The sequence below is a fragment of the Penicillium canescens genome (genome assembly GCF_028828765.1).
Source record: "Penicillium canescens strain IBT 15451 chromosome Unknown utg000011l_segment0_segment0, whole genome shotgun sequence".
In the NCBI taxonomy this organism is placed as follows: domain Eukaryota; kingdom Fungi; phylum Ascomycota; class Eurotiomycetes; order Eurotiales; family Aspergillaceae; genus Penicillium; species Penicillium canescens.
The window spans coordinates 1,982,638-1,998,808 of NW_026703973.1; the positions used below are offsets into that span (position 1 = coordinate 1,982,638).

Sequence of the window (16,171 nt, forward strand, 5' to 3'; positions counted from 1 at the left end):
CGAGGGAGCTGTGAGGATGATTCGTCTTTTCCGACCAAGAAAATCTAGGGCGGCCTTAATAGCTCTAGGTATCTGCGTTTTACCCCTACCACCTTCGCCCGTAATACACATAAGTAGTTGCGCGCAAAGGTATCCGACTAACGTCGAGAGAGAATCTGGTGTGGGATTTTCGAGACCAAGCTAGACCGGTGCATCACTATGCACGTTTATATTAGTCAATATAGGCTACAGCATGCCATCCTTATTAACTAGATCAAAGTCATGTAGTTATGAGGTAGGGTTAGAAGGGCCACCGTCCTAAAAGGATTTTTAACGGCTAGCAAGGTGATTTTCTCAATCCTGTAGGACTACGGGTGGAAAATGTCTTAATGACTGACAGTGAATGTAGCACAATAAAAACAGTCTTTATATTTACATAACGGTGTAGGGAAACCTAACTAAATAGGGAAAACCTTAACCAAGACGTATCAAGAACCCTATCCAATCGAGACGCCTAATTATTCCACAACACATTCCCTAAGAACAGTAATTTGGATATACTAGCAAGGAGATATATCAGTGGATATTGTAACAATATTAGTGTTGATTCCTTCCTAGTTCTTACCTCGACGAGGTTGCCGGTCCCGCAGTACCATGCGTGTTCACAATAAGAGGTGTTTACTAGGCTTGTTTAGTACAAAGGTATTCTTATGTCAACCTCTCAGGCGGAAGGGGTTCAATCACATACACACTATCCACGTCCCGTCCCATCCCGATCAGCCTATATATTCTTATATCATCTCCCAAGCAGAAGGGGTCAGCACATACACTCTATTCTCGTCGCATCTCGGTCAGCCTACATACTCTCAAGTCATCTCTCAAGCAGAAGTGGTTCAAACACATACCGTCTATCGACGTCCCATCTCGGTCAGCCAATATATTTTCATATCATCTTTTAAGCGGGAGGGGTCAAGCACATACAATCTATCCACATCCAATCTCGGTCAGCTTAATATATTCTCATATCATCTCCCAAGCGGAAAGGGGTCAAGCACATACCATCTATCCACGTCCCGTCTCGGTCAGCCTATATATTCCCAAGTCATCTCTCAAGTGGAAAGGGGTCATGCACATACACACTATTCGCGTCCCATGTCGGTCAGCTATATATTTTCATATCATCTGTCAAGCAGAAGGGGGTCAGAACATACCTTCTATCCACGTCCCATCTCGGTCAGCCTACACGCTCTCAATTCATCTCTCAGAGTTTACCAAATACTATTGAACATTTCAGCTAAGTTGCTCCTATCGATGATTCATATATCCGATGTACTGCTACAAGTAAAACTGATTGCACTAGAAAAATACTTTTCCATAGCATATATAACTATCCAAGAAACATCGCTTGAACGAGTCGGAAAAGACAGAAAATGATAAACATCACATGTATACACCAAATGACCTATTTCTAAACGGCTAGATAAACAACAGAGTATCTGCGCCCATAGAAAAGGATATATCAGTGACAAAATAGAGCGGACAAGCCTCCTGGCTAGCATTCAGCGGCCGCAGAACTGAAACCCGACAAAGATAAAGATAAATACACAGAGAAGGAGACACAAAGAGAAAAGAGAGCCATATAGCATAGACCAATCTTACTCAGAAATTCTCCCTATCAGATGAAGGCGAGATACTTCCATTAGAAAGTGGTGCGGCGGCCACCAGCAGCGGTAGTGGTAGAAGAACCAGACTGGCCAGGGGGAGAGCCACCACCCATGCCGGAGCCGGAGCTCTCATTCTCAACACCACCCTGCTCCGTGTAGAAAGCAGCAGGGGTAACGGTGGTGTCCTCGGTGGGGTCCATGCCCATAGAGATCCAGGCGAAGATACCGTCAGATACGGAGTCACCGAGGTAAACGTACTCCATGAAGGGGTCGATAGTGTCAGCCTCCTCGGAGAGGATGGAGTCATTGGCGTTGGTGGTCACTTCCTGGGTGTTGGTGGAGTAAGGGGCGGTCTTCTCGACTTCGGTGATCAGGTCCTGATCGAAGAAGATCTGGCCGACGTGCGAGGAAGACGAGGAGTACAGGCCGGAGATGGTACCGTTGGCATTAACGGTGGTCTCGTTGACGGGGTGGGTGAGCACTGATTGCGTATTAGCTATTTAGGTCTTGAGTTGGGGATTGTTATTTTGTTGTTATTTGTCATACCGTGGATATGGGTGGCACGGCTGGTATAGTGGCCAGGGAAGATAGACTCCATGTAGACCACGCCATTCTTGTCACTGGGTTGGATACCGCGGAGCCAGGTGGTATCGATGTTGGCCTCATCGGAGGAGTCACCGTTGCCGCTGGCAACGATACCGGAGTAGACACCGGTGGCGTTGCAGTGCCAGAGGTCGGTGTAGATGTCGGGGATGGGCTCGCAGGTGTTGGTGTTGATCAACTGGATGTCCATGTAGAGAGGGACACCCTCCTGGTCCTCGACGATGTTCTCACGGATGAGCTCGCCGGTGACGTAGTAAGGGCCCTGGGTGACATCGGGGCCGAGGATGCAAGTAGCCTCGGATCCAAACAAGACGCTGGGGTCAGTGGAAGCGCTGACACCAATCAGGGTGGAGTTGTGGTCGGTGTTCAAAACGCTGTTGAGGGAGCGGGCCTTGTGGAAGTGGGCATCTGCGTTATTGAGTTAGTCTCTTGGTGCTTCTTTTGCAAGTGAATAGATCTAAACTCACTGTGTTGCAGACCACGCTTCTGGCGGATGGCTTTCACACGGTTAGCACGGCGAACAACATTGGCGTTCTCATGGCCACGGGCCTTGAGCTTGGAGGCACACTGCGCGAGGCTGCGCTGGTGAATGGGGGCGTTCTTCAGGAAGGCAGCACGCTCGGCGGCCTCAGCACGAACATCGTGACCGGGATGAGCAGAGACAGCACCAGTCAGACCGAGAAGGCCGATGGCGAGGGCGGAAGCAAGTTGAACCATTTTATAGATATATCTTCAAGGTATTGGAAGAAGAGACAGTGTATTGAAGTGAATTGGTGCTGATGAAGAAAAGAGGACCTTACACTGCTGCTGATTTCCGGCCTTTTATATCTATGCCATGGCCATTTCACGGAGGTGATGCGTATACTCTTTCCAAGAGACAGCTGACGAAAGGCGTGGGCTCCTTCATCAAAACTCTACGAATTAGAAACACAATGTTTCTCAGCGACACAAGGTACGCAATAGTCTGCCGGACCCGCTGCGGACCTCACGGCGTACCAGGAATAGCGCAGACAGGCTTAGATACAAGGTCATTGATTGAAAAGCCTCTGATTGGACGTCAGTAGTGGTCGGAGGAGGAGCTACCGTCCCAGAGGAGTCTTGGCAGTATTGATCCAGGTGGATCCGCAGGTGAAAGAAGCACTAGGACGTTGCCAAGTTAGGCTAAGCAAGTAGTTTGTTGCAGATTCTCCATGAGCCTGGGGCTAGCGTGCTGAGGGCTTCGGCTTTTAGCATGAGTTCGGCTGGTGGAGGATGATCCGAGGGATCTGCAGTGATGACGAGGCGACGTCCACTCCGAGGCTGATTCACCAGGCACAAGTGCTGCATATGTTGCGCCTTCTTACTAATTCGGTGCACTGCATTGGTGGGATATAAAGTGGTGGTGGAACTTGGGTCCGTTCCAGTATAGTCACGGATGGTAGACACGGCAGGTAGATTGCAAGCGTATTCGTCCATTGCCATATTCAATGCATCTCAGCCACACAGCCACTCTGCTAGTTGGGAAATCTTGCTAAAGGTTCTAACGTAGTCAGCGTACGTACCCTTCCTTGGCGGCCCCGTAAGCCCTGCGGGAAGACCCCGACCAGACCCTAAAGAAAGGACTAAGCGACCTCTGCGTTTCAAACTAGGTTAAGTGGGAAACGAAGCTGGTTCGAGCCACAGTGCTACACCCTGTAAGGCGGAGCACAGGGGCGCAATCCGCATAAGTTGAAGCCCTGAAGAGCACAAAATTATACCGAGGCATTACATAAGCACCGGATCTTGGCATTGCTTCGTATCGGGAGGAGAGGAAGGTCTCTGAGGCTGTTTCTGCGAACATTCTGGAAAAGGCGCATGACACATCATCTTCCTGAGACAGACTAGACAATGGGCAGTGTTTTGACTTGCGCGTCTTCCTCCGCCACACTATCAATCACTAGACGCCCCTCTGGCCAAGACAAAAGTGCCTGGAGCAAATTGAAATGATCGGCAAGAACAATAACCCAATCTGGGACCATATCATACAAGGCTCCGACGCCATGTCGAACCTAAATCGATTATTCAGCGGCCCCAATATCACAAAATGCCGTTGACGTAAAGGGGTAACGCAGAGAAATTTCTCATGTGCACGCATGTTTAAACCTGCGACATAATATCACCGAAAAGAGATCTAAACCAAAAAACCTCCACAAGTCGGCTGGTGAGCTGTTGCTGCATTGATCCTGAATCACCCCGAGTATTGATTGTGAGTAATTCGAAGTGTATGTTGTGCTCACGAGTTTGAGATCATGGCCAGCGATACACCTCAGAGCCCGAGACTGAGCCGGAATACTCTATGACATTCAACCATTCAAACAATAAAAGTAGTTTCATTCATATGAGTTGCTCCCTGTTGTGTTCACAGAACCATAGCTAGAAAAAGGGGAGACGTGATCAGCTCGACTACAACCTGCACATGACATTTTTGGAGGTGAAGTCCAATAAGCCATAAAAACTGAGGCACACGAAATGGCTTCATGATGGTGGCAAACCCGGCAAGACCAGGAGTTATCCTTCTTCCACCAAACAGCTCCGCAATCAACAATCCACGTTTCTTTGTTGTGGATGGAATGATTGTTTCCAAGGTGGGAGGCAAGAGACTTGCTTCGGTCACTGTCAGAATGATGGTTCCTGGCAATATGCCTACCACGTGGAATACAATTACGATCATCACTATCAAAACATCGGTTCCAGCTCGCATGTCTATGCTCGTTGGAGTCTGTTCATGAACAGAGATAAGTACGTATTTGACCGTACTCTCCACTCGATTTATCAGAGCTTTTGACATGCCGAGAGCAAAAGCCGGACCTGCGAGGTTTCTAAATCTGTTTGGGTCTTCGGTTGTCATCAAGGGTAAGAGTGGAAGTTCAGTTGATATTGCGGTGCCGGTCTTGAGGAAATGGATATCGCAAAGGAGGACAGAAGAAATGGCATATGCCAACGGTTGGAGAGCCGCATGTCTGAATATGAACATCTCCAAGCAGGTTGTGACCAAATAGTGAACAATGTAATAAAGCAGCGACAGCGTGAGCGAGTAAAATGTGTTTTCCCATGTCTGCGCACGATAGATGGCTGGAATCGCATTCGTGATGTTTCGGAAGATTGGGGATTGTTTGATGTTTCCGCACTCTTCCTTTTGAACTGCACCTGCATTGGCAATCTCGAGGATCAACAATCTGCCTGCCACGTGGCCAAGATAATAATGTGTCTAGCCACAGTCAGCCATTACCTATTCGCTTGGCTAAAAATGAGAAAAGCGAAGACAAGATGAAAACTATACCATCGTGCAAAGTACCAGATGAGTAAAGAAGGCCAGGAGGGAAAAGACGGTGAACTCCGCGTTGGGCTGTGTCGAGGAAAGAGCGCTATCTGTTTGGCTTAAAAGATTGCCATCTCCGTTTGGGCTCAAGAAGATATTAAGTACCCGCGAGGGGAAATTCGCGAGCATGCTTTGAACTATGCTTGATGCCATGTCTGTCGCGCTGATCTGGTATCCGTTCTGAAAGACGACAGAAGATGCGAGGACATTAGACCACGACACAGCCTGGGGTGATGATCATGGGAAGTGAGAAGTGAGAGAAGTGGTGATTGATCTGGGAAGAGTAGGTGCCTGCTGGCAGCCGCATTCAATGTGTACACAAACAATCAGAGCGGTGAACGAATTTTATAATGCAACCGCATTGGAATAGTTACTGAGGATTATGACACTGTGTCGTTAAGTTGCTGCCTGGGGCCAGGGCAGTAGCGTATCGGTAGCCTCGGGCTGTAGTCGTTAGGCGCATTGAGTGGCACAAACCCTGGATCTCGAGAGTGAAAAAAGGGCGTTGATAGCCGATTTTACATTTCTCAAGTCTCGGCTAAACATTTCATGAAATCGATCTCGACATATGCATTGCTACGAGTTAGGATGGGAGCAATATGAGAGACTTTCGGACCACATTGTAAAGCATAATATTGCTATTCTGTTCTCAAGTCGTGCTACATCTGATCCAGCGTAGAAAGCTGAAGGGTTTTTGTCTTTTGCTTGGGGAGCGAGAATATATTTCGGGTCTGAGGTCGGGAATCTCTCATGTAACCTGTTACGCTTGTCTCGCTTTTTTCTTCATCTGCTCCGATAACGACGCAAAAACAGTAATCATTCAATTCAATATCTGGATATTAACTTGTAACGTCACTCTAGTCGTTGGCGACATCTTGACAAGACATCTAGGAAGCTCCCTTGGCTTCGAAGAATTTCTCGTACCTACCCAATAGCACGGTTTATCGCCTTCGCCACAGAGATGACCTCCTTCGTAAAAACCGGAACCTTGTGGCCTTTGCCATGAATAAATTTCGACATCTTCTCCGCGTTACAAAATCTAAGGCTTGCATGCGTGTTCATGAAAGTTATCCGACGACCCCCAGATATGTACAGTAGGCAAGTCCACAATCCCACCAATGGAATTGCAGTCCAGATGAGAAACGCGACCGTCTCGAAATGCATAGATATACCACGGCTCGAATGAAGTGGAAAGGAAAATTACCAGTTTTATCGGCAAAGAGTTGGCTTTCCCAGGGCCATACTTTTTAATGAGCCAGGATAGTACAATGAGCGATCCGGAGCTAAATCCGATGATTTAATTTCCTTGCATACTTATTTGAGGCCTATCAGTCCGCCCTAATTCCCCAATTCTCTTTGATCCTCCGGATCCATTCCTCGACCGTCATAATCTGCTCTCCAACCTTGACGTTCCCGTCGCCGATCTTCTCTATCTCAACCGCATCATAGGCTGGGACATGGAGCATCTCATGATCCTTTCCACAAACCGTGCTATCCAAAGTTCCTGCGCGCAATTTATTCAAACAGGGTAGGTCAAATTGTACGTCGTCGCATTGTCTGCAAGCGTATATATCGTTGGCGAATGACCATCTCGTTCCACAGTAGCCATCACATACGGCAAACAAGGGCCCTGTAAGATCTTGAGACTTGGCTTCCAAGGATTCTTCATCAGATTGGGTGTCAGTGGTGGGAACAATCAATGACCACGCTGCAAGGCAGTCATCGTCCTCGCCCGCGAACATCAGATACAATGCCAGCATATGGTATCCTTGCCAGTCGTTGAGGGGATCATCATCGACGAGAATATCGAGGTTACTTTTGACATAAGCGCGCAGGGAGTCTTTAGCTTTGCCTTTGTCGCCTTGAAGCGCGTAGTACCGCGCGACCAATCGTGTCGGGTACGTCGAACCACACCAATCGGCAACGACACTAGTGCTTTTCAATGCAGCGAGCTGTTCCAGTTGCTCTATGTAAGAGCCTGCAGCTTCTGTGTCCTGGAGTGCTTCAATGTAGTAGACACTTGCAAGCTTGGAGCGCACGTACGATTTGAAGCCCGTAAGAGTGTAGCCACCGGACGAGTCCTCCATCTGCAGAATGCGTACCCACTGATTTATTGCAATTTCCTTTCGCTCAGAGTTTTCGGTGCTATTTTCATAGCAAAGGTTTGCGAGATGGTGCATCAGGATCGCCTGGCAGGCACGGGCAAACTCCTCTTCCTCACTGTCCCCCGTCTTCCTCGCCTCCGCGAGCCGTGTCATTGCCGCAGCGATGGCTACCTCGTAGCTCTCGAAGATGGAATCAAAGGCTTTTGTGTCAGAACTAAGGGCGAAAATTGCGGTATGGTATTCCGTATTGTTGTAGTGCGCATGGAATATTTGTGTGCGCCGGTCCAGCCCAGTCCTCTCATCCGTGGACTGCTTGAGTGACTCTAAGAAACGGAGCAGACCTTCATGATTCTTCACTTTGTGGAAAAGGATCATGAGCGATAGTGCTGTCTCATAGTCATTGGGATTGTCCTGCAGCAGGGTTTCATATATCGCAACGGCCCGACCGATGTTTCCGGCGTCTCCATTCCACTCGGCCAGGTCACGATCCAGGTCCGGTATGGTCAAATGGTCTTCTGCGATGTCTCCATCTCTGATAATCTTCTTGGCCGCTTCCACTATCTCGATTGCAAGTGCGTAGTCCTTCTTATATGCATAGCAGGTTGCCAGCCCCCACTGCGAGAACCAGTTGTATGCATCGAGCGAGGAGGCCAGCTTGAACTTTTCGATGGCCTCGGGATACTGGTGATACTCTCTGAGAGTGCGTGCTAAATTTCGGTTCTCCTCATAGCCCAAGTTGTCGAGTCCAATATGCTTTCGAGCGTATTCTGCGGTATCCAAGATCTGGGAGGCCGTGATATCATCCAGGCTCGGGTCGCCGGTAGATCTCTTGAGTGTCGGGTTTTTGCGATTCTCGATCTAAAATGCGATCAGTCACCATACCTTTCTAAATTTATTTGCTTCTCCCTGATTCCTTTGAGCTTACCTTTGTGGTATATCCATAGAATGCGGCGAAAGCTTCGGTGATACCTAAAACACTTGATTGGAGCCAATTGCGAGCCAGAAATCGACCAATGTGCTCGATAATGTCTGCATCGGGTTCGGATTTAGAACTTAAACTCTTCACCCACTTGGTTTGTTCAACAGAGATATTCTTAGTTACGGCTGAGTCCCGTAGCCATTTCAGCGTAACATCGGCAAACTCGTCATTGTAGATCCAATCATGCCTTAGCCAGGGGTTCTCTACAGTCCACCATCGCTGGATTGTTTCACCATCAAAAAAGAGGCTCACAAGCCGAGGTCCGAGGGCGGTCTTTTGTTGAGGTTGTGTCAATGATGGGTCTGCATTCTGAAGATGCACAGGGAGATAGGTGACCGCATAATCGAGTAAAGGAGCGAGAGCTGGAGATTGCTCTGAACAAATGACGTCCAGACAAGATGTCACAATCTTAAGGTGTGCGCTCTCAATATCGACCCCAACCCTAGCAGTCTTTCCTTTCAGCTTTCTTTGGAAGAACTCATCGAACCCGAATTTGGTGAACAACTTCGGGTCGCAGACCGACTCAAGGAACCTCTTCACGATCCTGACTTCAATCTCGTTGACATCGCCCGTGGTATTCAAATCCTGCTCGTCTTCAGCTGTCTCAGAGTCGGGCTTGGTTCGCAAAAACTCTTCTATCGAGTCAGAGACTAACAAGACTCTTGAGTAGGGCGGAATGATCTTGGTTGTGGGATTTGGCTCACCCAAGATCTTGAAAAGCGATGAATACTGATCTATGATCTTCTCTGCTAGTGGACGCAGAGAAGACTCGCGGGTTTTGAGGTACAGCACTGCCTCTAGTTCCTGCAGGGTTAGCGGGCGTGAAGCGAACACCACCCAAGTGAGGAGATCGTTCAGATCAGAGATATCTTCATCGCTGAGTGTCTCGTTCAACAGTTCCATCTTTCTCACAATCGTGTCAGATCGTTTGCCTCCTGACCGTGACAAAATGTCTCTAATTTCCCCTGGGCGTTGTTTGCCGCTAATCTCATGTAGCAGGAGGCCGACGTTGACGAAATCGCCATGAGTTTGCGTCGTGAGGGCTTGCAATATCTCGCGCCGGAGTGAAAGAACTTGGTCCGACGAACCGCTCAAAATCTCCATCTTGTTCATGCGGTCTATGATAAATTTCTCCATATCGTCGCTGTTCTTCGAGGCTACATCGATCATTAAGATTCCGTCTCCCATCTGAGACTTGATCTTGCCCATCGTTTTATCGCGCCCCGAAAGAAGGATACGGAGATTGAAACGAGTCCAGGTCTCAGACATGACCTTCAGTTGTGCCAACAGCTGAATGAAGTCTTTGAGGTGTTTCTTGTCCATCTGGTCAACGCCGTCGAACAAAAGAAAAAAGGTTGAGTCGCTTTTGTAGGACTTTGCAAAGAGGGTTTCCCAAAGGTTCTCTATCTGATTGATGCCGTCAACTTTGGTGGAACTGATATCCTTGCGGTAAACGACATCTGTGTTGGCTATCTGCCATGCCAGAACCTTCAATGCCTTGACCAAAGAGGCCTCTCCCTTCTCCTGTTGGAAGATGTGATAGGCAGTCGAAATGCACTTGAGATCGTCGGCAACATGGGAGTGAATTTCTTGCAAGTGTTGGACAATGGTTGCAAAAAGGAAGGACTTGCCATACCCTTCACCGCCGGAAACACCCAGTATTGAACAAGATGAGCGTTGGGGTGCTGCCCAAGTTGTGTATAGGGGATCACTCTGAAGCCACTCTCCACTTCCAGGCACCTGGTCATTCAAAAGGCGCTTGTACACCGTTTGCGATGCTTTGTGAGCCTCACTAGGGGTATCGAGGCTTGAATCAATAGTATTCAGCAGCCTTTTGACCACGTTGTCTGCATCTTTCTTCTTTTCGAAAGTGAGTAGCTTGTCCACGGTGGCGTTGATCTTCTTGGTCCCTTCTTTGTTCTCGATGATATTCCTCTCACTGGTCTTCTGCGACTCAAAGCCCAGAGTTGCGCGCATCTGAGACTCACGCTCAACCAACATTGCCAGGCGACCTAGCTGGCCACTCACACCCTCGTCGCTGTCAAATGCAAATACCTTCAGTGCGGTAAAAACTTTATGGCCCTTCAATACCTTGATGGACAACGCGCAAATGTCGACAAAGCACACCAGTTCCTCGTTGATAATCTTACGGAGCGAGATGTCAACTGCGTCAGCAGGAAGCCGCATATAGATCTTGCAACGTTCCAACACATCGGAAATACGCCGAAATAGCTCGGAAAGGCTGCTGAAAATGCGCTTGTACTTTGCCCCGGTGCTAATGAGATATGAAATCGCATTGAAGCACAGACTGCTAGGAGCAAATACCTAAAATTAACCCATCAGCACCCATTACTCCATATATTTTTGACCCGTTTGGCCACCTACCATACTGGCGCCTTGGGCGGCTATGCCACCTAGGACCATGACGAAGTTCAACGTCTTGCCGATCACATCTTTAGCAGTCTTATACTTGTTATTTCGCTCGTCGTCTTCATCCTGCTTCGTTCGGATCTGGTCAAGGACTTGATCGACAGTGAACTTTGGCGCAGTGGTGAGGTCAACCTTCGCAGTCTGTGCAAACGATGTGCATGCCCTGTCCCATGCCTCCTGCAGGTTGTACTCGTCCTCGCCTAGGGCGGACATTGTGTGATTTACCAATAGTGTGTGAATTATTGAGAGTCACAGTCCGCGGGTCGGGTTGTCCTTGCGAGTTCCTCGCGATTCTTCCGAAAAGCTTCCCTGGATCCTCGATTGCGGTACATACTGGGGAAGTGGGGATTTTATATTGCATTGCTGATGTTTGCTCCGCAGCTGAAAAAGCATCTTAAAGCGCACTGTGTCAGAAAACGCTTCTTTTGGAAAATGCGGCTGAGGGGCATGCTGCGCCAACGGTGGTGATAGGGCGCCACGTCTGTCCCGTGTTACTAGTGGATTTGGTGTCAAAACCCTGTCCCGGCTGAACCCCCAAATTCTGAGGGGACAGCTAAATTCAATCTTGCTTTCATCATTCATACCTCTACTGAAATAACGAGAGCAAGATGGTGAGAGCTGACTGTTGAGTAGGATGTCTGAAAGACCAAACTGTCCCAGGGGCCAGGACTGATCAACCCCGTTTTGTTGTCAAAACGAGCTAGATATAATTGACTCCCTTAGTAATTCGTTGCCTTTAGTATTTATCTTTCCTTCCCCTCATTTCTCCTGCTAGTGCTGACTCGCCAGATCTTTGTTCTGCAAGCCATACAGTAATGTTTTTTTAGCGGTGTATCGTAAGTATTTGACTAGACTTCTCCACGACCCAATTGGACCCGGACCCAACCTAACCTAACCTTGCTTTGGGTTAGGTTTTGGATCCTAACCGCGGACCTAAGATAGGTTTTATTTTGGTTAATTATAAGTTACTAGGTCACCTAATAAAACCCCTAGGTACCTAATTAGGTAACAAGTATTACAATCTCTTTCAATTTTATTAGGCGTAAAGCAAGCGCCGTGCCAAGGACCAGGGATCTCACGTGCTTTATAGTTACGTCACGTGCAGCATTCTGGGCTCGCAGGCCAACGCTCACTTTGTAGACGTGTATTAATGCGTGACTTACTCGCTTCCTAGGTACTCGTTCCCGTCGATTCCAAGACGCACCGCCGTGCCACAAAACGGCATGCGTCAACTGCACCACTCAGAGTTCCACCTAAAATAAACAGGCTGCCTGCGCCTGACTACTTCATGATTTCCGACGAAAGACATAGGGGCATCGTTGGCTCGCCATTCCACATCAGTGCCTGTGTTTTTGTTCCAAATAAACCACTGAACCCCATAGCATCTGCATTCGACTTACGGTTGTGCGAGGATGGGTGATGCCGCACGCCCAAGTGATGACGGAATCAGTCAAATCCTTCAGGAGAGCCTTAAGACATGGACCTCTTATCTGGGTACTGGGAGCGAAGGTGACCTACTCCCACGGCATGCCATAGACTTGAAATCCCTTGTTGGCTAGACCCCACCTTTCTTTGGCGATGACCTTGCTTCCGGCGAGGAGATCTCATTCTCTTGTTGGGAGAAGCAATCGACACCGGGAAAAGGCAGTCTTGTTATAAATGGCTACCCATCATGGAGATATTCAAAAGGAATCTGTAACCCTTCATTCGAGGGTCCTGCCGAAGCAACTTCTTTTAGCAGTTGGTAGTTGACTAAGTGTGAGGTTGTTAGAAGACTCTCCCCTCTCAGATTGGCCCGGGGTTTAAGGACTCTCCGATTATGCTAAGGGAAATTATATGTTAGCCCTGTACTTCGCTTAGGCCTATGTCCTACCTGCTCGATGGGTTGATTTGCTTAGTCGCTCTGTGGACTATGAATGTCATATGGGATATAAGTGTAGAGGGCGGACAGTTCTCTGGCTTCTAATGAGCAATCCACGGTTCAAATTAACCTCGGCGAGGATGCTTGTCTGGAAGAAGTTCTCTGGTGGCGCGCCATTTTGTGCTCTGACGACGGCTGGGATGCGACCACTACTATATTTGCCATGTCTATTTTCATACCAAGCAGAAACAAAGAAAAGCCGAGATATCTAAGATAAAATCTTTAGTACCCAGGAGTCCAGAAAATAAGCCGGCTCCCAGAAACCTTTTTGCTCCCAGCAGAATATGTAGAAGCTCCCAGAGGCACGTATCGGGGTTTCAGGAGCATCTACATGGTCTCTAGAAGTCTAGTCCTGGTCACCGGGAGCTAGAGCAATACCAGACCTTCCAGGGTGTGTGGCACTGCCTCCAGTACCTTTTCGTCCAATCATATAAAGCTAATAGATGAATGTTCCGAACCGCATGTCGCCTGTACAATCATCACAAAGTTATCACATAACACGATTTCAGCACTTGCTCTCAAGACGTTGAAGGATAGTGAGCATGCCTATGTACCTAATATCAACAGGAAATTCAATATTCGCCTTTGTTCACTTGAGAACGGCCTTCTCCGTGTTTGATGACTTTCCTGCCTTCTACGCAATAGACAGTAATTAGTAACTAGCTTCGATGCCAGGAAGGCTCGTGGGATCGCAGTTCCAAACCGCCAAACAATCGTGTCCAATCAGCCCTCCGGAGAACCACAAGTTCCCCACTATCCTTCTGTTCGAGGGTCCCACATCCGCAGTTCAAGGATGCTTTCAAGTTCGCGGTTCAGAACAACCTCATTCAAAACCTCGGCTCTTCATGTCTTCCCATGTGACACAAGGCTACTTCAAAGGGCAGTCTTCTCCTTCTTTTATAGGAGCAGGCGAGACTGGCTATCCTGCGAAAAAAGAAAATGCTTGCTTCGGTGTAGACGCCGGAGATGGAATCGCGCATAGCCAATTTCAGACCATGAACTTTGCAGTTTCAAAGACTTACGATCATCACTGAGGTTATTCTACCCTCATGAACGACCCGGCCATTTATAGCCCAAATCTGTTGACGTGACTGGCTGCACCTCTCTTTCACGAGCGGCGGCGATGGGGTGCCTAGATACTGCCCTGTGAATAGTCTACAGGTTAAGTACAACTCTTCTACCCGACAACTCTTTAGTTAGGGATTAGTTACATGTGGGTGTTGGATACACCATTGACACTAGTAGGATCTCGGCTCCACTTTAACCGACAAGATGTAACCCTGCTTTATGTAAAGAGAACAGGGGATTTATACTCTCCCTGTATTCCCTTATTTCTTTTTATCGTCTGAACGCTCCTTCACTCCATCTCTTTTCCCGTTTCTCACCTGGGGATTGACTTGGTTGGTCCTTTCATTGGAATGCTGTTCACTCCCATTGCTGCTGCATGGCTGCTAGTGGTGTTCGGCACACTACTGGCAGGTGTGTTAGCTCAGGATGTCGAGGGTTGGTACAAGGCTCATCCAGGCATGGCGCGTATCAGCCAGGTGAACCAAGATACGCATCAGATTGTCGATGAATTCAACCGTACGCGGTTCTTCCACGGAACCAATGTCGTTATGAAGGAGCCGCCGTGGCATCGGCCGTTGGAGTGGGTGCCAGGTGTCTCGTCGTTTGGCAAGCAAGATGTCCAAAATCTGCATGACTTGGGTCTGAACATCGTGCGATTGGGCCACAGCTGGGCCGGTGCAGAACCTGCGCGTGGATCGTACAACCAGACATTTCTCGATATCATGAAGAAGCAGACCAAGATGGCCGAGGACCATGGCCTCTATGTTTTGGTGGACGCGCATCAGGACTGCCTGTCGCGGCAGTTTTGCGGCCAAGGTGTACCTGACGTAAGTAGAGATAATGGCATCTTGGCACCGTTGATACTGACACGGCTATGTAGTGGTTTGTTAAGGAGGACTGGGTATCGAGCAGCAAGATGTATCCGTTCCCCCTTAAGCTGACACCATTCACTGTGGACGAAGACGGCTTCCCATCCCCGCAGTCACTTTGTGATACTGTTGACTGGTCTCTGAGTTACACGTCGGTGGCGGTGGGCAATGCGTTCGGGCGGCTATACAACAACTATGACGGGCTTGGAGATGCGTTTGCGGCGTACTGGAAAAAGCTGGCATCAGAGTATGCCGATACGACCAACGTGGTCGGCTATAACCTGTTGAACGAGCCGTGGGTGGGCGACACATGGGCTGATCCGACATTGCTAGTGCCAGGTGTTGCCGACCACAAGGTCCTAGAAGGGCTCTGGAACCGCGCGACTAAACAGATCCGTACGGTGGACAATGACACGCTCATCTGGTTTGAAGGCGCTACCCTGGACGTCTTATCGGGTTTCAACAACGTCCCTCTCGGTGACGGCTCGAAGTCGGTGCATTCATTCCACTACTACAGCCCGCCGCAGCTGGGCTCTATTTCCACCACGCTCAACAACCGCCACAAGGACAACGAGCGCCTTAGGACCGCCGGTGTGCTGACCGAGCTTACGTTCTGGATGGGCGATGATAAGCAGATGCAGGGCCTGACAGATGCCATGGCGGCGACCGATGCAAATATGGTTTCCTGGATTGGCTGGGCGTACGAGAACCTGTACAATGGCACATCTGGTCAACCTTATCCTGAACTGTCGAAGCACTACAGCCGTGCATATCCCGCCGCCATCGCTGGCACTCCCATCAGCTTCGGCTTTTCTGAGAGCTCGACCACTTTCAAGCTGCAGTTTACGTCTGATCCCAATATTGACGCGCCTACCGAGATCATTCTGCCCCCATCCACCTTCCCCAGCGGATATAAAGTTCAAGTCTCACCCGACGGCAGTTTGCTGCAGTACGCACTCGACAAACGTACCCTGGCCTTGTTCACATCCACCAGCATCAAAAACGCCACCGAAATCTCTGTCACAATTTCTTGTAAATAATCTCATCCATACTTTGCCTATTCATGGGGTATTTTACGCTAGGTATATCGTGGGCTTTGTAAAGAAAAGACCTTACCACCAACTTTCTCGGGGGCAAGGATTATTCTTGGTGTAATCGTATTTGGCCTGGCACATTGCGACCTGGGATTCCAGAAACAAACTCTGTATGTCGAGTG

General features: G+C 48.8%; 4 protein-coding genes across 4 annotated transcripts; 1 reads left to right on the plus strand and 3 right to left on the minus strand.

Annotated features, from left to right (window-relative positions):
• Positions 1 to 1,678: 1,678 nt before the first annotated feature.
• On the minus strand, positions 1,679 to 2,963 carry N7446_013474 (intradiol ring-cleavage dioxygenase; the record flags this gene model as incomplete). The annotated part of the gene is made up of 3 exons (XM_058522215.1): positions 1,679 to 2,124; positions 2,190 to 2,654; positions 2,714 to 2,963. 3 exons carry the CDS (start codon positions 2,961 to 2,963, stop codon positions 1,679 to 1,681), a joined length of 1,161 nt encoding a protein of 386 aa, XP_058365692.1.
• A 444-nt stretch (positions 2,964 to 3,407) lies between these two features.
• N7446_013475 (uncharacterized protein) lies at positions 3,408 to 3,707 on the minus strand (the record flags this gene model as incomplete). The annotated part of the gene is made up of 1 exon (XM_058522216.1): positions 3,408 to 3,707. The coding sequence occupies one exon, from the start codon at positions 3,705 to 3,707 to the stop codon at positions 3,408 to 3,410; it is 300 nt and encodes a 99-aa protein (XP_058365693.1).
• A 3,204-nt stretch (positions 3,708 to 6,911) lies between these two features.
• N7446_013476 (uncharacterized protein) lies at positions 6,912 to 11,310 on the minus strand (the record flags this gene model as incomplete). The annotated part of the gene is made up of 3 exons (XM_058522217.1): positions 6,912 to 8,546; positions 8,614 to 10,992; positions 11,053 to 11,310. 3 exons carry the CDS (start codon positions 11,308 to 11,310, stop codon positions 6,912 to 6,914), a joined length of 4,272 nt encoding a protein of 1,423 aa, XP_058365694.1.
• Positions 11,311 to 14,436: 3,126 nt separating this feature from the next.
• On the plus strand, positions 14,437 to 15,995 carry N7446_013477 (putative endoglycoceramidase; the record flags this gene model as incomplete). The annotated part of the gene is made up of 2 exons (XM_058522218.1): positions 14,437 to 14,913; positions 14,967 to 15,995. The coding sequence occupies 2 exons, from the start codon at positions 14,437 to 14,439 to the stop codon at positions 15,993 to 15,995; spliced, it is 1,506 nt and encodes a 501-aa protein (XP_058365695.1).
• Positions 15,996 to 16,171: the final 176 nt, after the last annotated feature.